The sequence below is a fragment of the Nerophis ophidion genome, linkage group LG16, assembly GCF_033978795.1.
Source record: "Nerophis ophidion isolate RoL-2023_Sa linkage group LG16, RoL_Noph_v1.0, whole genome shotgun sequence".
NCBI classification, from domain to species: domain Eukaryota; kingdom Metazoa; phylum Chordata; class Actinopteri; order Syngnathiformes; family Syngnathidae; genus Nerophis; species Nerophis ophidion.
The window spans coordinates 14252589-14275606 of NC_084626.1; the positions used below are offsets into that span (position 1 = coordinate 14252589).

A 23018-nucleotide genomic window follows, 5' to 3' on the forward strand; every position below is an offset into this window, starting at 1 on the left:
TCATCATTGATATATAAACTATCAGACTGCGTGGTCGGTAGTATTGGTTTCAATAGGCCTTTAAAGTGATACTATATCATATTGTATGTGTTTATTACACTTTGCATTCATATTTTGTTGTTTGTTATATTTTTGTTGTGTTTTGCTTGATTGTAAAAGCTGGTCTGAGTACAAACTGTAGTAAAAGAGGAGCGATGTTCATACAATGTTAATATCCATCCATCCATTTTCTACCGCTTGTCCCTTTTGGGGTCGCAAGGGGTGCTGGAGCCTATCTCAATTACATTCGGGCGTAAGGCGTGGTACACCCTGGACAAGTCGCCACCTCATCATAGGGCCAACACAGATTGACAGACAGCATTCAAACTCACATTCACACACTAGGGCGGGGGTCGGCAACCCGCGGCGCTTTAGTGACGCCCCAGTAGCTCTCTGGAGCTTTTTCAAAAATATATGAAAAATATAAAAAGGTGAGAGGAAAAAAACATATTTTTTATTTTAATATGGTTTATGTAGGAGGGCAAACATGACACAAACCTCCCTAATTGTTAGAAAGCACACTGTTTATATTAAACATGCTTCACTGATTCGAGTATTTGGCGAGCACCGTTTTGTCCTACTAATTTTGGCGGTCCTTGAACTCACCGTAGTTTGTTTACATGTATAACTTTCTCCGACTTTCTAAGACTTGTTTTATGCCACTTGTTTTTCTGTCTCATTTTGGCCACCAAACTTTTAAGGTTGCGCAAGAATGCACAAAGTCAAGTTTTGTTGATGTTATTGACTTGTGTGTAGTGCTAATCAGACATATTTGGTCACTGCATGACTGCAGGCTGATCGATGCTAACATGCTAGCTGTAGTACATTATGCATCATTATGCCTCATTTGTAGGTATATTTGAGCTCATTTAGTTTTGGTTTAAGTCCTCATAACTCAATTGATATCTCATGACACACTATCTGTATGTAATATATGGCTTTTAATTTTGTTCAGCTCCAAACAGATTTGTTTTTGTATTTTTGGTCTAATATGGCTCTTTCAACATTTTGGGTTGCCGACCCCTGCACAAGGGCCAATGTTAGAGTTGCCAATCAACCTATCCCCAGGTGCATGTTTTTTGGCAGTGGGGGGAAGCCGGAGTACCCGGAGGGAACACACGCAGTCACGGGGAGAACATGCAAACTCCACACAGAAAGATCCTGAGCCTGGGATTCAGCGTTTTATTGTTCACAGTTAATATTATAAATGCCATTTTATTTATTATAATGTGCATTGTGGGTGTCCCATTCTGTAAAAAACTGTTAAGTTCCATTCGGTTTGTTTAAGGTGGTCTGTTTTTAGAATTCTATGGGACATTGTGACTATGGTATTAGTGTTCCATAAAAAAGGGAGCCAAACACACATACTGTACAGCAGATGTTTACATATACATGTGTGCGTATAATTTATACACACATACACATTGGCCACCCCAGACAGATTTTTTTTCTGGTTACCCGAGTCAAAATATTCGCCCAGCTATGCCCTATGGCTTTGACAGGACAAAAAACAAACATGAATAAGGGGGTTGCTGCAGGACGGCGATGTTCTTTTGGACCGGCAACTGTCGGACGCTCAGGGCATCGTAGTGAAGCAGCTATGAGCTGTCCTGCCATAACTCTCGCCGCTTCTGGCCCAATGAACAAAGCAAAAACGGTAGGGTCTTCTTTGTAGACGTGCCGGTTGGTCTTCTGGCTCTGTGGCAAGAACTCGCAATCAGAAACGATTACTTGGACTTACAATCGTCACACTAACAAAAGTTCAACCTTGGAAAAAAAAATTAATACAGTTACAGGCCATAGCTGACAATTACAACTGTCTTGCTCCAACATGCCCAGTGCTCGTGCACTAAAGAGATTACGGTTGTTATTAACTGGGATTGTGACTGGAATGATCCCGATGCAAGAATATGCACATTAATATATATATATATATATATATATATATATATATATATATATATATATATATATATATGAGTGATCATCACAAAGTGGCTGCTTCCGAGCCAGCAGAATTTAAACAAATTAAATTCTGTTTTTTTCTTTTTAATGGCGTTAGTGTCTTCATAAAGATAAAAAAATAAAATAAATAAATTATATATATATATATATATATATATATATATATATATATATATATATATATATATATATCTGTCTATCTGTGTTGGCCCTGCGATGAGATGGCGACTTATCCAGTTTGTAACCCGCCTTCCGCCCGATTGTAGCTGAGATAGGCGCAAGCGCCCCCCGCGACCCCAAAGGGAATAAGCGGTAGAAAATGGATGGGATGGATATATATATATCTCACCTACAATCGGGCGGAAGGAGGGGTACAAACTGGACAAGTCGCCAACTCATCGCAGGGCCAACACAGATAGACATATATATATATATATATATATATATATATATATATATATATATATATATATTAATCAATGTTTACCTGCACAAACCACTACGACATCCTCGGTAGGCCCACATAAGGGCAAGGAAAACTCACACCCAGTAGGACGTCGGTGACAATGATGACTATGAGAACCTTGGAGAGGACGAAAGCAATGGATGTCGAGCGGGTCTAACATGATACTGTGAAAGTTCAATCCATAATGGATCCAACACAGCCGCGAGAGTCCAGTCCAAAGCGGATCCAACACAGCAGCGAGAGTCCCGTTCACAGCGGAGCCAGCAGCAGGAAACCATCCCAAGCGGAGGCGGATCAGCAGCGCAGGGATGTCCCAAGCCGATACACAGGCAAACGGTCCATCCTGGTTCCCGACTCTGGACGAGTGGTTAATCCTGGGTCCCGACTCTGGACAGCCAGTACGTCATCCATGGCCATCGGATCGGACCGGACCCCGCCACAAGGGAGAGTGGGACATAGGAGAAAAAGAAAAGAAACGGCAGATCAACTGGTCTAAAAAGGGAGTCTATTTAAAGGCCAGAGTATACAAATGAGTTTTAAGGTGAGACTTAAATGCTTCTACTGAGGTGGCATCTCAAACTGTTACCGGGAGGGCATTCCAGAGTACTGGAGCCTGAAATGAAAGCGCGCTATAGCCCGCGGACTTTTTTTGGAATGTGGTAATCACTAAGCCGGAGTCCTTTGAACGCAGATTTCTTGCCGGGACATATGGTACAATACAATCAGCAAGATAGGCTGGAGGTAAACCGTGTAGTATTTTATACGTAAGTAGTAAAACCTTAAAGTCACATCATAAGTGCACAGGAAGCCAGTGTAGGTGAGCCAGTATAGGCGTAATATGATCAAACTTTCTTGTTCTTGTCAAAAGTCTAGCAGCCGCATTTTGTACCAACTGTAATCTTTTAATGCTAGGCATGGGGAGACCCGAAAATAATACGTTACAGTAATCGAGGCGAAACGTAACAAACGCATGGATAATGATCTCAGCGTCTTTAGTGGACAGAATGGAGCGAATTTTAGCGATATTACAAAGATGAAAGAAGGCCGTTTTAGTAACGCCTTTAATGTGTGGCTCAAAGGAAAGAGTTGGGTCGAAGATAATACCCAGATTCTTTACCGAGTCGCCTTGTTTAATTGTTTGGTTGTCAAATGTTAAAGTTGTATTATTAAATAGAGGTCGGTGTCTAGCAGGACCGATAATCAGCATTTCCGTATTTTTGGCGTTGAGTTGCAAAAAGTTAGCGGACATCCATTGTTTAATTTCATTAAGACACGCCTCCAGCTGACTACAGTCCGGCGTGTTGGTCAGCTTTAGGAGCATGTAGAGTTGGGTGTCATCAGCCTAACAGTGAAAGCTATCACCGTATTTGCGTATGATGTCACCTAGCGGCAGCATGTAGATGCTGAAGAGTGCAGGGCCAAAGACCGAACCCTGGGGAACTCCACACGTTACCTTAACGTAGTCCGAGGTCACATTGTTATGGGAGACGCACTGCATCCTGTCAGTAAGATAAGAGTTAAACCAAGACAGGGCTAAGTCTGACGTACCGATTCGTGTTTTGATACGTTCTAATAAAATATTATGATCGACGGTATCGAAAGCAGCGCTAAGATCGAGGAGCAGCAACATAGATGATGCATCAGAATCCATCGTTAGCAAAAGATCATTAGTCATTTTTGCGAGGGCAGTCTCCGTAGAGGGATTTGCTCTGAAACCGGATTGAAAGGTTTCACATAGATTGTTAGACCCAAGGTGTTCATTTAGCTGCTCCGCAGTTAGGAGGAGATGCCTCATTTAGCAAAAAATTTGTCTGGTTTAAGCCAAGTTTCGCTGAGACCGATGACGTTAAGATTGTTGATTCTGATGACCTCTTTAACTAACAACGTTTTGGGAGACAATGATCTTATGTTTAAAAAACCTATATTATAGGTAGTGGGCTGTTTCAGGGAATTTTTTATCAAATTATCCGTAGTAGCAATATTAATAATGTTGTGTTTATTATGCCCAGTGAACTTAATATAATTATGACCATATCTAGGAATTGATCCGAAGGGAATTTTCCGATTGTTTGTTTGGTGCTTTGATAAACTGAACGCATCATAATTTGCCAACTCAGTAGAACGCATGTTTCGATTGTTTGTTTGGTGCATTGATAAACTGAACGCATTATAGTTTGCCACCTCAGTAGAACGCATGTCCAACTCTGAAACAATCAAAGCAGAAAAAACTTGTACTAATTTAAGTGACTCCTTACCCAGACCAGTAATCTCGTACCTTCCATTTAAATCCGGCTTTAGGAAGGAGGGAAGTGGTGTTCTGTGGGGATTAGCTTTTAGCTTTGTTTTTAGCCCCGCTCGGCATCCGCGTTTCCGATCACACCGCTGGCGTCTGCTCTGTAGACGGCCCCCGCTGGTACTATACTCCCCTGCTTCAGAGGCCGCTGGATGTAGCCGGCGAAGTATTCCCGTGCTAGCTAGCAGGTCTAGCAAGCACGCGTCTATCAGTCCAAAACGGCCCGATCTGTCCATATATATATATATATATGTATATATATATATATATATATATATATATATACATACATATATGTATATATATATACATACATATATATATGTATATATATATATGTACATATATGTATGTATATATATATATATATATATATATATACATATATATATATATACATATCCCATCCATTTTCTACTGCTTATTCCTTTTTTGGGGTTGTGGGGAGCGCTGGTGCCTATATCAGCAACAATCGGGCGGAAGTTGGGGTACAAACTGGACAAGTCGCCACCTCATCGCAGGGCCAACACAGATAGACAGATATATATATATATATATATATATATATATATATATATATATATATATATATATATATATATATTTACATATATATTTTTTAATGAAGACACTAACACCATTAAAAAAATAAATAAAATAAACACAATCTAATTTGTTTTAATGTCTGCTGGCTCCAAAGCAGCCACTTTGTGATGATCACTCATGTCAGGTGTCACATGTCCTCAGTTTGTGTTTATTTCCTGGTCAACGCTCTTATTTTGGTTCAATGCCCTGAGCGCTTGTTTCCCTCATCTGTCGCTGATTGGCAGCCAGGCCACTCCTGGTCATGGTTGCTGAATCCAACAGGCTTCTTCATCTTCCTTCCCACAGTGTTCGGTTCAAGAACTTCTTTATTCCAGACTCCATCCAGTTGTATAATTACTCTCCATACATTAATAGATGATATCTGTCTAATTACCTGACACCTTCTATGTTAGCTACTTCTCTTTGTTTATTATGTCTATTTTATGCTGCAGCTTTTATATATATTTTAATACTGTACATGGTATTTGTTATATATTGTATATATGATACAAACATATAATATAATATGATATAATATATCAGTATATATCACATACTATACATATATTATGTAAATTATGTATATATGTTATATTTCATATTGCTACGACGGTACATTTTTTGTCTATTTTATACCTGCATTATCCTTTCCATCCTTTGTAACTGAGCTACTGTGTTGAACAATTTTTCTTGTGGATCATTAAAGTTTGTCTAAGTCTAATCAGCTAGCTTCCATTTTTGCCTGCCTCGCCCTGCAGTCAGGGCTCCAGGATTGTTTAGTTGATCTATGTTGTTTAGTTAACTGACTCTGTTACCAAGCCTGTGAGCTAAAATGGCATTGCTTGATAGATACGTTGTCTAATATTTGTATTTTCTGACTATCCAAATTTGGCGACACACGTTCAGTAAACTCCATCATCTGCCATTGCAGCGATCACCTCCTTTCACAACCCCCATTTGTGCGTAACTGTACCAGTTTTCACATACATTCAAGACGCGCCAAAACAGTGGACAAATGTTTGAATTAAACACGTAAATTATTATATTTGCATCTGACCCTCCCAGTTGTGGCCGTTTTGATAATCCGCAAATATTCCGCATTTATATTTTGTACATAAAAACGGACGTGATGAATGGATTGTTCTCTATTTTGCTCTTAAACAGACGTAATCCTCTGTACAAAAGCTCAGCAAATCTACTATGCATGCACTATCAAGTTTGCCCATGTTCTAATCAAGGAAGGGTACCTTTCACATTTGAATTAATATAATACCAATTTACCGGTACCTGTAAATCAATTCTGGTACTCCACAGTACCAATATTATGTAGTAGATTTTGCATGCATTTTTAGTTCCAAGACGTTAGGTGGCAGTAGTGTATAGGCTATGGAGTGTTGCCGTAGTCAGGAGGTAGTCTTTGCCATTGAATGTGCTAGTTTTGACTTTTCTTGCACCCTACAAAGTGTTTATACTGCAGGTATTATACTCTATACACATCTGCTGTTAATTTGTAATGTGTAACTTAGTGGTAGCCTTCATTACCAAATTTGGAGGTGTTAAAATTCCATCCATCTATTTTTTACCGCTTGTCCTTTTCGGAGTCGCAAGGGGTGCTGGAGCCCATTCCAGCTGCACTCAGGCATAGTTGGCATGCAAAATCTGTAATGCTTATCAGTAGCATCTGTATAGCATGTTCAATGTAAATTAGCATTGAGCTAAAATGGACACTTAATTTGGAGTGTTTTATATCAGGCATGCTTTCTTTGTTGGCATGGACATTTTTTAGTGGCAGTTTGATACAAATACACTTTGTTCACCTGCCAAGTGCGTTAGCCGGGCAACTGGACAACACGTCATGTGCAACAAAGGATTTTACAGGAATCGGTACCCTATAACACTGATATTATTTAGTCGGTACTAGGGATGCAACGATAAACGGTATTGATTCACTGAGTATTTATTATAACCACAGTAAAAACCCTCGATTGTTAATATTACCGTTTTAAATTATAATGATGAAAAAAAAACGTGATTGATAACTGCGCATTGATAAACTCACAAACTGACTGGTGCCAGCCCGCTAGCTTAAATGCTGAAATGAAAACAGGAGACATTAAAGTCTTTCCCCATTAAGAAAACGTCATATCCCAATGTAAACTTATACGAACACATTACTGTCTTAGCAACTAACATACACAATTGTGCACATTAAGCCTACAAGAGCAATCTCTCTAAATCAAGAGGAATACGCCACAACGCCTGCCAAAAAAATAAATAAATAATAAATGTGATGAGTTACGCTCTTTGCATTTAAATATATCTTAAAGTGCTAGAGTAGAAACCAATAAATAAAACAATACAAGCTTAGCTGTTAAAACAGATAAAATACAAATACTAAAACACAATCAGCGAAGCTTTAGAAACAAAAAACATGGAAAATACTGGGTTTTCAAACAGTGTGTCTATTTATTTTAGTTGTTTAATAATAAAAAAAAATCATTGTGTGTATAAGTACTTTTTGAGCACATTCAACAATGCCGTAATAATAATCATTACCATGATGGTTTTGGCCATGATAACCGTGATATGAAATTTTCATATCGTTACATTCCGAGTTGGTACCTATAAATGTACAGAATTCCTTATAAACCTGTAGAAATATTATCCACAAACCCAGACCCACAAACTTTCCCTGAATTCATTATCCACTTTTTGTTTTCCCCAAAATACAAAAACGGTGTTTAGTTTTAATTCTTAAAACACATTTTAACACACCACCACAGTGTTTTCTTGATGTAAATTGTATTTTTGCAACATTTAAGGCATTTTAATGAACTCCCAGTATCAAAATATTGCCCAACCTTTGTAATGTGTGTGTAGTGCGTGTTCTTCTTTATCATTTTAATATCATCAAACTCAGCAGGTACATAATCAAACATGAATATCTCACAGTATGGATATAATTGGATAGAAAAAAAAAAGTTCTAATACAGTAATAGTGACCATACATTAACAACAATTAGGAGCTGAATTCAGTAACATTACTGTAGGTGAAAGTACAGTGTTTTATGCATTGTATTGATTATGAGACATTAACACTATGTCGAGTCAGTAAACATTATTAGCAGGCATGTATGTGTCTGAATGCGTAATGAAAAAAACATGTGGGATTGTTAAACAGTACAATTAATCAGCTGTAAGTGCTAGTAGTAATTTAAATACATTTCAATAAATCCAGAATCTCTTTTGGTTGCAAAAGTCCGATTCATATATGAAAATACACAAAGGGATTTAAATGCATAATATATGGTGAGTATACTATAGTTAAATCCTATGACTCCAAACCACCTACTGGATAAACAAAACAGTCATTCAAGGAAAAACAGTAGCAAGCTTGTTCTCACAAGAATTTGGACATGTAAGTAATAGAAACACATTCAAGGTGTTACCTGAAAAAAATAATATGCCATAAACTGCCATAAAATAGGCAAAAAAGTGTTTTGCTGCAAAATCCACTGTTTTCAGTACAGCATTGTCCATAAAGTAAGTTTGTGGCAGCAGGTTTGGGTTTTTTTTTTTTTTTGGAATGTGTCACTGCGGAAGCTTTGCATGTGCACACGGAGCTTGGGCTCATGTTGCAGCAAGATTGTCCTGTTTGAAACCAAATATAGTGCTACAGCTTTGGTACTTGCTGGTAAAAATTCTCATGAGAACATGACAGCAGCACTCCCAAGTGCGCCGTCGTTGGCATACTGACTCATGACAACATTGATTTAAGTGAGCCGTAGAATCTAGAAAAAACACTAAATGATCAAGGGGAGACCTAAGAGGAGCCATCCAGTGGCACTAGGACCTCGAACGCACACCTTCGCAAACGTCACGGCCTCATACTTGCACTTCCATCTCAACTCCGCCACTGGCCTTGCAGTCGTTGGCAGAAGGAGACAGTGCTTTGCTGGGGTTAAGTGGGTATTGCTCGGGTTGCTTCGCAGCCTCGCAGGGTTTGTTTTCAGGGTGGCAAAGCTGCCGGAGATTCTGGGGAGACAAAGCGCGTGACAGAACGGTCAGGGAACAGCTCACAAACCATGCACTTTGGCTTTGGACTCACGGCTGTAACAAATATGCCATCTTTGTAGTATCATTGTCACGTTTGAAATGGGATTATGGAAGGTCTCAATCTATGTACACATTGGGCCTGATCTACACTCGGTCCTAAAACACATGCAAACGTAATAGCAGGCAAAGCGGATCTAAGCTTGTGTGTAGAGGATTGAGCCTCTTATATAAAAAAAATACGGAGTGCAATCAATTTAGCTTGTCTGTCTTCATGACTAAATGCTGATTATTACAACGCTATTAGAAGGAAATGCAAACAATCATTTAGCACACACTTTAGGATTAATCAGGACTCAAACTGTTCTGCGGCTGCTGTTTTTCATCTGTATTAATCACGTCAGGAATGTGCGTTCAAACTGGCACAGTTACGCACAAATAGCCGTGCTGCTGTCAAATCTATCTTTGAGCTGATGAAAGACTGTTGGCGTTTTTTTTAATGACGTTTGTTTTACATACATTGGAATTTTTTGATTATTTTTAAATTTTTCTATTATATTATTTTCTTGCCTCCGGATCATTCTAGTTCTAGTTCAAAATCATTTTAGCTCTGGGGCCGCATGAAGGAAAATCTTACTTTGGCCAAAAAAAGAACAAACACATTCCGAAAATACTACAATAAAAATATAGGAAAAAATACCGGCAGCGGTAATGTTTAAATTTATAACTGAATAAATTTACATATGGGTGTGTTTTTTTTTTATCAATTAAGTAACGTTTATGACAACCTTTTTCCATAACACAATATAGAATGTGAGATACAACAGGATAATCCATACATTTATCATTTGTTTTCAAAACAGTGACAAAAAAGTGGAACCCCAAAAATGTACTTTGGGACCCAATTTTTATGACTTAATGGGGTCCCTGGGAATTCCTAGCGCCAACACTGATGGCGTATTGGTGCGTGCAAAACAGCAGCAGGCGGCTGTGGCCTGCGGGCCGGATCTATTACTAATCAAATATCATCCTGGGGGCCGTAGATAACACATTTGAGGTGCCTGATCTTGCCCGCAGGCCTTGACACTACTATTCTAGTTCACCATTAAAGTTACTACCCGTGTTGTACAGTATCAGAAACACTGGTTATGCAGTTTTCCAGAGCGTACATTCAGCGGGCTAAAAATAGGTTCAGTTTTCCAGAACAGAGGGTCTTTTAAAAAAAATGTTTATTAATATTTTTTTAATTTGTCCAGCCGCTAAAGCAAGTCATATTGTTGATTTTGATGCCCATATCTGCTTGAAATATTTACTTTAATAAAAAGGAAAGTGGGATATTTCTCTTGTCGCCTAATTTGTATTTGACTTTATTAAATGTTTGTATATATTTGATGAGCAGGAGGGGTCAAAAAGAAGAAGAAGAAAAAAAGGACAGATGGGACAAATTGCTAAGACAGGACAAAAAAAAATTACAAATAAAACACATATATATATATATATATATATATATATATATATATATATATATATATCCATCCATTCATCCATTTTCTACCGCTTATTCCCCTTGGGGTCGCAAGGGCGCAGGTGCCTATCTCAGCTACAATCAGGCGGAAGGCATTCACACCCTGGACAAGTTGCCACCTCATCGCAGATATTTATATATATATATATATACATATATATGTATATATATATGTTTCTTAATTAGATTATCCAGAGAATGGTGCTCGATACTTCATCTCTACAGAACTGTTTCATCAGGGGTTCCCTCAATCATCAGGAGATTTTAATGGAAGCATTCACATACCATGGTCTATATACTGTAGGGCACAGAACGGGTAGGTACAGGCAGGCGTAGGGGCGTGGTGATTGGCTATGGGGGGGTTGCTTGGTTGAATTCAGCTTTGCTAGATGACAGCATCGCTAGCCTTTCATTAATTCCGGTAGGTATTCTTTTCGTGGTGGTGGGTGAGTGGTTGCTGTCATGGTGCACGTATTGGAGTGTTATGTTGGGTTTCGTGAATGGTTGGTAGCTGTTATTTCTCAGGTTGACATTGACATTGAGGAATTTTTCTTGTTGGCTTCAATCGTGATCCGTAGGCCGTTCTCTTTGAAGATTTGGCAAATGCGCTTCTTGGTATTCTTGCTGCTCCTTGGCGAGGCGTGGCATACTGCCAGCCTGTCATCCGTCAAAGCTGAATTCGACCAAGCAACCCGGCCATACCAGAAAGCACTTGATGAAAGCGGATAAAAGTTCACCCTCACCTACCAACCCACGCCAGGAAACCAACCAAAAAAGAGCAGAAAACGAAACAACATCATTTGGTACAACTCCCCATACAGCAAAAACGTCTTGACTAATATTGGCCACAAGTTCCTCACTCTGATCGACAAACACTTCTCCAAAGGCAACACCCTAAGAAAAGTATTCAACAAGGACAGCATTAAATTGAGCTACAGCTGTATAAATAATATACAACAAATTATTTCAAATCACAATAAAGTAATTGCAAAAGGGCCATCTGCCCATAGACAGAGCGACTCCAAAACCAACAAAGACTGCAACTGCCGCATAAAAGCTGATTGCCCTCTCAACGGGGGGTGCTTACAAACATCAGTCGTTTACCAATCGAAGGTAACACGCAAGGACATTAACACATCCGACACATACGTAGGATTAACCGAGGGGGAGTTTGAAATCAGATGGAACAATCACAAGACTTCTTTTAGAAACCAAAACCCGCGGAATTCTACAGAACTCAGCAAGCACATTTGGAACCTCAAAGACAATAATGTAGAATATTAAATAAAATTGCAAATTCTTGCATCCAGCACACCTTACAACAGTGGTAATACAAGATGCAACCTATGCTTTAAAGAGAAACTGTTTATCATATACCACCCCGACCTGTCATCCCTCAACAAGTGTAAGTTGAGTTGTATCAGCATGCCGTCACATACGGAGACACCTCCTAGGTAACCCATGAGCCAATCACCACGCCCCTACGCCTGCCTGTACCTACCCGTTCTGTGCCCTATATAAACCACGGTATGTGAATGCTTCCATTAAAATCTTCTGATGGTTGGGGGAACCCCTGTAGAGATGAAGTAGTCTTGTGATTTTTTCCCACACATACACACACATACATATACATATATATAACATATATATATATACATACATATATATACATATATATATATATATCAGCGAAGTGCTGTCAGGGGAGGCAAGTGAGGCAGTGCCTCACCTGCCACCAGGTGGCTTAACTATGAGATATTCCAAAACGAAGTAATAAAATAAAATACCTTTAAATATTTCTTTTTTGGTTCATGCTTTCTATGTGGTTTGGTGTGGTTCCTGCATATTTTGATAATGTTCATGGTCAAAATCACGGAAATTCCTTGTTTCCCGATCAAAACAATGCAGCAGACGAGATGTGAGGCAGACACAGGTGGTGCCTCCACAGCTACACACAATGTGTATTGGGCGAGTGCGTGCGAGTGGGCGCATGTTTGTTGCCACTGGGAAAAGGCAGGTCATGAGGCAGCAAGTACCTCTGCCTCAAGGTAGAGGGCGATACATTGTCTACTTGCAGTTCAATGCCTCAGCAGTACTCTGATTCGCCACACTAGGAGATGTGGGGGAGCTCAAGCTAGCATACACAGGTCTCTCCATCAGAAGCCAGTCTTTTTTTTTTTTTTTTTTTAAATTGTATTTATAACAAACAAGGCATTTTTATCAGAGTAAGCCAGCGTTTGTGGGTGTTTTTTGTTAGAAAATATTGTTTAATATTTTGGAATGAAATTTGATTAAATTAATCTTTCTGCCAATATGGAGGATTATATACTGTATCCAAGATTAAATACTCCTCTAAACTGGACTTTAAGGTAAAATAAATATGATCATACATAGTATGTTTTCATGGAGGATAGCTATTGCTGCTTCAGATACAAATACAGAAAGGTAAAATACACTCACAATACTTGATTTATTTTTGCTAAAAACAAATGGGACCAAAAAGTATTCAATAACAACTTTATTAAGTACTTTTTGGACCCATTTATCACATCATAATGTCATTATGATGACGTTTTTATGAAAGCGAAAAAGTCCCTTTTTTTTTACTGTCACTCTAATGCGCAACCTAAATCAAGAACGACTAGAGCTGCACATACGAATTTAAGTAAAAAAAAAAATAAAATAAAGAAGAAAAAAAAGTATCTATGTCTCACCTGGTGTTTAGTTCACTGCACGTCACTGATATCTTAAATTATCTTGATTGGATTATCCAGAGAATAGTGCTCGATACCATGGTAGAGCGCAATATGTAGGTGTGGGAAAAATCACAAGACTACTAGAGATTAAGTAGTCTTGTGATTTTTCCCACACCTACATATATATATATATATATATATATATATATATATATATATATATATATATATATATATATATATATATGTATATAAGTAAATATGTGTATGTATATATATATACATACATATCCTATATAATATTAAAATACATATATTATTATACATATTATATTATATTATAATATATAATTGTAATCCCTATGTAAAATAAACACACACATATGTTTTTTTTCTGCACTAGTTAGTAAATAATCACTAGCTAAAGTCAGCCAACAGTGAAACCAATGGGAGTCTCTCTATTCCGCCAATAAGGTGCTCTAAAAAGCTTCTAAAAACCTGCATCAGAGTTTTATATACTTGCTGTAAGTACTCTATATATGTAAGGTAGTGACAGGCATATTCATGATAACATGTAATATCTATGTATTTCGCTCATTTTAAGCATTCATTTCAGAGAGGCATCACAACGTTTGCGTTTTCCTTCAACAAAAACATGATTATGTCACAATCGAGTTTTCGCAGCTTACATTGTCTTGTTGAAATAAGCAGGGGGCGTCCATGATAATGTTGCTTAGATGGCAACATATGTTGCTCCCAAAATGCAGACGGACCACTCCGGACAAAGCATGCAGGTAAGAACATGATTTATTTAAAAAAAAACGCCAAGTACCAAAAAACAGAAAACAAGCAAAAGGAATAATGTGCTGACCACACTCGATACTAAGCTACCACTTAGTACGGACTAGAAACAGGCAAAACTTACGTAGACAGGTCGCATGAAGCAAAGAATGATGGCAGGCTGACTGACTGGCAAAGGCAAGCTTAAATGATGCTTCTGATTAGTGCTCTGGAAGCAGGTGAGCGGGCAAGTACTAATCAGAGACATGTGAACACAATGAGCAACCATGGTGTGTTGTCTGTCTCAAGAACAATAATACAGACGAGGCGTGTTGTCTGAGTTTTCAACGTTTACTTTTTTAGAGCGTGCATATCACAACATCCAAACCGTCAACATGGCCACATGCAACTCCCCCCACCGCGCATGCTCGTCACACCCGTTGCATGCTGGGTAGTGTAGTTCTATTATTCCCTGGCTCATAACATCACATCTTTCCCCCTATAAAGAAAGTGTTTAACTCAAAGTGTTATTTTTTTAAACTACAACTTTTTCATTTTTTTAGCATTGTATCCACACAAAAATGTCAACACTTTTTTTTTTTTTAACAACTTGCAAAAACCAAGAGTTCTTAACAACTCTCAATCAGCCTCTTAGGTGGCTGAACATGTCTCTTAGGTCTAGACAGTCTCTCAACAGTAGGTGACGCGGACACTGCTGTCAGTCCTTGGTCAGCAAGGTTAGGCTCCGTGTCAACAAGTTCTGCAGGTCCAGCTGAGTCCTGTTGAGCCTTTTCCTGAGCTGCAATGTTTCCTTCAGTCAGCTGTAGTTGAAGATCTGTACGGTTCCTTCTCAGAGACGGTCCATTTTCCATCTGGATCCTATACGAGCGTGGAGCAACTTCCTCTTCCACCTGTCTTTTTTGTCTCCAGGTGCCTGTAGAAATGTCTCTGAGACGCACAACATCTCCTGGCCTCAGCATAGGCAGGTGTTTTGCAGTTCTATCATGCAGATGTTTTTGCTTTGCTTTTTGTACTTCCTTAGCTTGTCTGACCTTGTGTGCGCCTTTGGGTGTCAGCAAATCCTCGTTGACTGGTAGGTTGGAGCGAATGCACCCATCAGCATTTGGGCTGGTGACAGTCCATTTTGTAGAGGTGCACTCCGGTAGATCAGTAAACTTTTCTGAAAGTCATGTTTGTCCTGTGATTTCTTTAACAAGTTATTTACAGTTTTAACAGAGCATTCTGCCAAGCCGTTGGACTTTGGATAAGTTGGACTTGACGTAGAGTGTTGAAACCCCCATTCCTTGTGTATATATCATGTGCACGTCATATTTTTGCAGTCGAATTAGCATGCGCTGTATTCGTACTGGACAGTCATTCAACGGTTTGTTCATGATGGACACCAACGGTTTGTGATCGGTTTCCACTTGAAACATCTGTCCATATACATATTGATGGAAACGCTCACATGCATACAAACTTGCCAACAGTTCTTTCTCGATTTGAGCATACCTGGTCTCGGCACTTGTCAGTGCTCTGGATGCATAGGCGACAGGTAGCCACTGCTCTTCATGTTGCTGCAGTAGCACTGCTCCCAAGCCGTACTGTGATGCATCTGCCGAGATCCTGGTGCTCTTCTCGGGGTCATAAAACTTTAACACGGGCTCCTGTGTAAGAGTCTCTTTCAGTCTCAGAAAACATTGTTCTTGCTCGTGGCACCATATCCATTCATTCTTTTGTTCAAGAAGACTCCTGAGAGGTGCTGACTGTGTTGACAGTTGTGGGACAAACTTAGCAAGATAGGTGACCATCCCTAGGAAACGTCTGACCTCATCTTTGTTGGTTGGCCTTTCCATGTTGTTGATTGCTGAAGTTTTTCTCGGGTCTGGCTTCACGCCCTCTTCACTCACAAGATCTCCCACAAAGGAAAGTGACTTCACTCCCAACTCACATTTTTCTTTGTTAAGTTTCAGGTTCACCTCCCTTGTCTTGTCTAGCACTTGTCTCAGTCTTTCGTCGTGTTCTTTTTGTGTTGAGCCCCACACTATGATGTCATCCATCATTGTCTCAACTCCGGGTATGTGCTCAAAAATCATGTGAATGGTCTTGTGATATACTTCAGGCGCTGACAAGATGCCGTATGGTAGACAAAGAAACCTGTACCTGCCCTCCGGGGTGTTAAATGTGCACAGTCTTGAACTCTCCTCGTCAAGCTTCATCTGCCAGAAACCTGATGAAGCATCTAATTTGCTGAACCATTTTGCGCCAGCAAATTGTGCCATTATCTCTTCCCTGGTTGGTAACTTAAAGTGCTCTCTTCTGATCGCTTTATTTAGGTCTCTTGGATCCAAGCATATTCTTAGAGCACCTGTTTTCTTTTGCACAACAACCAGCGAGCTGACCCATTCAGTTGGCTCATCTATTCTCTTAATGACTCCCAACGTTTCCATTCGCGCTAGTTCATCTTTCAGTTTTTCACGCAGAGCAAATGGGACTTTCCTGCACGGGTGCACAACAGGAAACACATTTTTATCTAAACATATTTTATGTAGTCCAGGTAGACATCCAAGTCCTTGAAAGCAGTCTTTATACTCTTCCATGAGTGAGTCTTGAGCATTTGCAGTTTCTTGAGATGTCACCACAAACACTCTTTTGACAAGATTGAGCTTTGTGCATGCACTGAGTCCCAGGATTGGTTGTACACTCATATCCACAATCAGCAGCTGTGCTCTCATTTGTCGACCCTTGAGTTTAAAAGTTGCAATACATCCGCCTTTAACAGGAGCTCCTTCTCCAGTGTATCCACTTACTTTGGTTTTTATTGGATGGATTTTGCTCTTTACAGTCAGTGTTTTGTAATCTTCCAAAGATAGCAGGTTTACGTGAGCACCTGTATCTAACTTGAATGGTATTGTCTGATTCACTGTAATTGGAACAATCCATTCTTCTTTTTCAATTGTGCATGCTTGCACCACATTGACAATAAACTCGTCCTTATCATCATCTTCTTCAACTGTGTGAACTTTCTGTCTTGAAGCTGATTTACAACACTTTGCATAGTGATTGCTCCTTCCACAGTTGTTACATGTTTTTCCATATGCAGGACAATGTTTTGGCTTGTGGCTGCCTCCACATTTACCACATTTAAATTCCACAGATTTGTCTTTTTGATCCTTTTGTTTGGTACACATTTTCTTTTTCCATTATTCTTTATGTATGGCATGAACTGTTGTTTCACCTCTTCGTAGCTCCTTTGCTTGTGCTCTGGTGGTCTCAGCTGCTCTACACATACTGACACACTTATCTAATGTAAGCCCAGTTTCTCGAAGCAGTCTTTCTCTTAGTGCATTATCCATTGTACCACAAACAATCCTATCTCTCACTAATGAGTCTCTCAGAGTGTCAAATTCACATGTTTTGCTTAGTGTATGAAGCTCTGCCATGTACTGATCAAAAGGTACTCCTTGCTTTTGGTCATGTGTGAAAAACTTATACCTCTCAAATGTGACGTTTTGACGAGGCACAAAGTATTCTTCGAACTTTGTCATTAGCAATTCCAGTGTCAAATTAGCTTCATCCAGCTGCAAGCTATTATATATGTCCAAAGCATCTTCTCCAATAACATGCAAAAGAATGTGAGCTTTCAGCTTTTCATTGTCACCTCCTGCTCCGCTTGCTGCTAAATATATATTAAATCTTTGCTTAAAACGCTTCCAGTTATCGGCAAGATTAGCAGTTAGTAGCATTGGGCTAGGTGGACTTAGCTTTTCCATGACTGTACTTTGGGTAAGTTACCGGGACTTCACAGCTCTTTGTGTTGTTGGCTTTCTTCCAACTTGGGCACAAGATCCTCTTCTATTTGTTCAATCTGTCCCTTGTCCTCTGTGTCACTTTACCGCCGCTCATAGTCTTCACACACCATAGCAAACTCCTCAGAAATTTGGCGTCCTTCGCACGTTGTCACTCACGCGACCGAAGACATCTTCCTTCCGGTCGTCTTTCGTGGCTCCCTCGTGGCAAACATTTCTTCCGACGCTGCTCACGGCCACTTCTGACACCATGTGTTGTCTGTCTCAAGATCAATAATACAGACGAGGCGTGTTGTCTGAGTTTTCAACGTTTACTTTTTTAGAGCGTGCATATCACAACATCCAAACTGTCAACATGGCCACATACAACTACCCTCACCGCGCATGCTCGTCACACCCGTTACATGCTGGGTAGTGTAGTTCTATTATTCCCTGGCTCATAACATCACACATGGCAACCAAAACAAACTCAGAGGTGCACAAACAGGAACTAAAGGAGTCCAAAAAAACTAACAAAAAATACAAAACATGATCCAGACCACGGATGACAGAATACTACTCACGGCAGACTTTTTTATATGACAAACATACTAAAACAAACACTTAGGGCCCTGTTCACTAAGATCCAAATATCTTGTGGGCGAGGACGTTGTTGTAGCTTGTGCAGCCCTTTGAGACATTTGTGTGTAAGGGCTGTATCAGTAAACGTTGATTGATTGAGTTACTCTGAGTGTGCGTGTTGCGTGCGATCTACAAAGACTGTGTGTGCAATTGAAAAGTGGTGCAGGACGCTTTTTTTTACATAAGGATTTTGCATGCGTGTGGGGCTTTTACCACAAAGACACCCTCATTTACTGCACAATCATTTAATATGCTCCTCCCTCTGCGTCATGTGTTGAACCAGCAGCAAATATCTACCGTCTGTAACACCTTTTCTGAATCGCAACAACAGAACATATGCATACTGACACTTAATTATGTGGGCGAGGCTCCAGATCACATCCCCAGCGCATTCATGCGTCTGGACTCCAACACAAGAAAATGCCCAATAAAATATGTTTTTTCATGTGGAAGATTATAGTAATAACTTTCCTAAACAAATAAAAAAATACATTAAAAAAAACATACACCAAAACACATAATTTGAATTACAAACCCCGTTTCCATATGAGTTGGGAAATTGTGTTAGATGTAAATATAAACGGAATACAATGATTTCCAAATCATTTTCAACCCATATTCAGTTGAATATGTTATGATACACTTTTTTTTTGTGTGCAAATAATCATTAACTTTAGAATTTGATGGCAGCAACACGTGACACAGAAGTTGGTAAAGGTTGCAATAAATACCGATAAAGTTGAGGAATGCTGATCAAACACTTAATTGGAACATCCCACAGGTGTGCAGGCTAATTGGGAACAGGTGAGTGTCACGACTAGGTATAAAAACAGCTTCCCATAAAATGCTCAGTCTTTCACAAGAAAGGGGTCTTCGTTGTCGTATTTTAGGCTTCATAATGCGCCATGCATTTTCAATGGGAGACAGGTCTGGACTACAGGCAGGCCAGTCTAGTACCCACACTCTTTTACTACGAAGCCACGCTGTTGTAACACGTGGCTCTGCATTGTCTTGTTGAAATAAGCAGGGGCGTCCATGATAACGTTGCTTAGATGGCAACATATGTTGCTCCAAAACCTGTATGTACCTTTCAGTATTAATGGTGCCTTCACAGATGTGTAAGTTACCCATGCCTTGGGCACTAATGCACCCCCATACCATCACAGATGCTGGCTTTTCAACTTTGCGCCTATAACAATCCGGATGGTTCTTTTCCTCTTTGTTCAGGAGGACACAGTTTCCCCCAAAAATTTGAAATGCGGACTCGTCAGACCGCAGAACACTTTTCCATTTTGCATCAGTCCATCTTGGATGATCTCGGGCCCAGAGAAGCCGGCGGCATTTCTGGATGTTGTTGATAAATGGCTTTCGCTTTGCACAGTAGAGCTTTAACTTGCACTTACAGATGTAGCGACCAACTGTATTTAGTGACAGTGGTTTTCTGAAGTGTTCCTGAGCCCAGGTGGTGATATCCTTTAGAGATTGATGTCGGTTTTTGATACAGTGCCGTCCAAGGGATCGAAGGTCATGGTCATTCAATGTTGGTTTTCAGCCATGCCGCTTACGTGGAGTAATTTCTCCAGATTCTCTGAACCTTTTGATGATATTATGGACCGTAGATGTTGAAATCCCTAAATTTCTTGCAATTGCACTTTGAGAAACGTTGTTCTTAAACTGTTTGACTATTTGCTCACCCAGTTGTGGAAAGACAGGTGTACCTCGCCCAATCCTTTCTTGTGAATGACTGAGCATTTTTTGGGAAGCTGTTTTTATACCCAATCATGGCACCCACCTGTTCCCAATTAGCATGCACACCTTTTTAATTTTCCTGAAGGAACTCTCCTGAAGGAATCAATAAAGTACTATCTATCTATCTATCTACACTAAATGGTTTGTACTCCTTATGTTGCTGACTTAAGAAAAGAAAAGCACAAATTTAGTAGATGAGCTATGCTTGTGATATCAAGTTTGCACATGTTTTAGTACACGCAATCACCAACAAATGTGACGCACATCTTTAGGGGACTGACAAGAATGTGTGGTTGCAGCCTTGGCATCGGCTAAGGCACTTGGCCGGAAGAAAACAATCAAGTTCTCAGAGCAGATGTACGTAATGTTACAATTTTGCATGCCAACAAAGCCAGAAGAAGGTGCTCTAAAGTAAAGTGAGGCTCCACTTTTCAAAAGGTGCCAGCTCGATGCTAATTCACATTGGTTTGCCATAGATGTGCGACCAAATAGCATTAGTCATTTTACGCAGCGATTTCTACACCATGAATTGATTAACGTTGACCCCGACTTAAACACGTTGAAAAACTTATTCGGGTGTTACCATTTAGTGGTCAATTGTACGGAATATGTACTGTACTGTGCAATCTACTAATAAAAGTCTCAATCAATCCATCATTACTTCTTGTAAACTGTTTGACTGTTTGCTCACGCAGTTGTGGACAAAGGGGTGTACCTCGCCCCATCCTTTCTTGTGAAAGACTGAGCATTTTTTGGGAAGCTGTTTTTATACCCAATCATGCCACCCACCTGTTCCCAATTAGCCTACACACCTGTGGGATGTTCCAAATAAGTGTTTGATGAGCATTCCTCATCTTTATCAGTATTTATTGCCACCTTTCCCAACTTCTTTGTCACGTGTTGCTGGCATCAAATTCTAAAGTTAATGATTTTTTGCAAACACAAAAATGTTTATCAGTTTGAACATCAAATATGTTGTCTTTGTAGCATATTCAACTGAATATGGGTTGAGAAGGATTTGCAAATCATTGTATTCCGTTTATATTTACATCTAACAAAATTTCCCAACTCATATGGAAACGGGGTTTGTAATTTGAATCAGCCCTTTAAGTCTTTTTCACTTCTTTCTCGCCATCTCCGGATCTAAATTGGATGTCAAAGTTCTCGATTTATGGCCAAATCCTTTCACTATCTCGGTGAGAGGCATGATTTATTGTCTCAAATTAACTTTCACCAGCTCAGAAGCGAAATAGCAGCTCACCAGATGATGATATCTATACAGCCCCACAAGCCAGTTAGCTCTGTGATCAATGCGCTGCTAAAAATATGTCCTTAAGGATTGTGAATGATAGTCAAAATTCTGAAAAAAAAAGTGCATTTCTCCTTTAAATACAATTTATACCGGATACACTGTACTAGTAGGGGATCCCCGCTCCATCTCACCATCAGATTGGTGGTTATTTGTCTGGAAAACATTGAAGTTTTGATATATATATATCTAACTTATACATCTAACCTGTAAATAGGTTAGATATATTTATTGAATGTTAAGATTGCAATTACATATTGCAGAAAAGGTGGTACATATTGTATTTGTGTGCTACATGTTCAACATTGCAACACAGCACATGAGTGTCTCAAGGGTGAGATTAGATATAGTAAACACAAAAAACACATTTAAATAGGGTGGTTTACATCCCTTTTGCACTGATTATTGATCTTAGTAGATTCTGCGTAATAGTACACAAAATTTTAACGTTTGCATATGCGGTTTTGAAATTGTTATTTGTATTTTAGTAGATCAGGCCCATGCCTCCAAACTATTCACACTGAAGGCACTAGCTTCTGAATAAAATATAGGCAAACCTAAGAAAAAAAAATCCCTTTTCTCGGTGTATATAAACTCCTATTATTCAGTGTCAGTATCACTTGGACAATCTGGAATTCATCTTGTTGGCTTTCAAAAGCGCCTTAAACCATGCATCTACACCAAATAGTGCAAGGACAGATTCACAATGACTTTGAGCAGGACTTTCTAAACCAAACAAATCCCCAACTGCTAATAGGTTAAGTATATTTTATAAGGGCCAGGTGGAAAGTTATCATGTTAATTGCGATTAATAATTACAGTAATTTTAGCTCTTTATGTTTTTTAATAGAATAGAATGGAATACAATAGAAAGTACTTCATTGATCCCTGGGGGAAATTCAGCACCACAGTTCGCTCACAATAGACAATAATAATAATAAATAATATATAACATATATCATATATATAATATATAATATATGAATAGTATAAATATATTCTACATATATAATCACATTTTAATCTCTAATGTTACTGTTTCCTCTCCTTCTTCTTGTGTTTAACTGAGAGCAACATCACCACCACCCTGCGGCACAAAGATAATATATAGCCACGGTGAAAAAGAGG

At 39.2% G+C, this 23018-nt stretch overlaps 1 protein-coding gene across 5 annotated transcripts in view; it reads right to left on the minus strand.

The window, feature by feature from the left end:
• Positions 1 to 1207: 1207 nt before the first annotated feature.
• The window catches only part of LOC133534988 (sodium- and chloride-dependent GABA transporter 2-like), a 118856-nt gene continuing 97045 nt past the window's right edge, over positions 1208 to 23018 (minus strand). For 3 of the 5 annotated variants that reach the window (XM_061874364.1, XM_061874366.1, XM_061874367.1), the window contains one exon: positions 1208 to 1737. In XM_061874364.1, coding sequence (XP_061730348.1) covers positions 1447 to 1737 — 291 coding nt within the window. In that variant the 3' untranslated portion in view covers positions 1208 to 1446. Of the gene's footprint in view, positions 1738 to 8210; positions 9384 to 23018 lie in introns of those variants that run through there. The other 2 variants (XM_061874368.1, XM_061874369.1) reach the window with 1 other exon arrangement.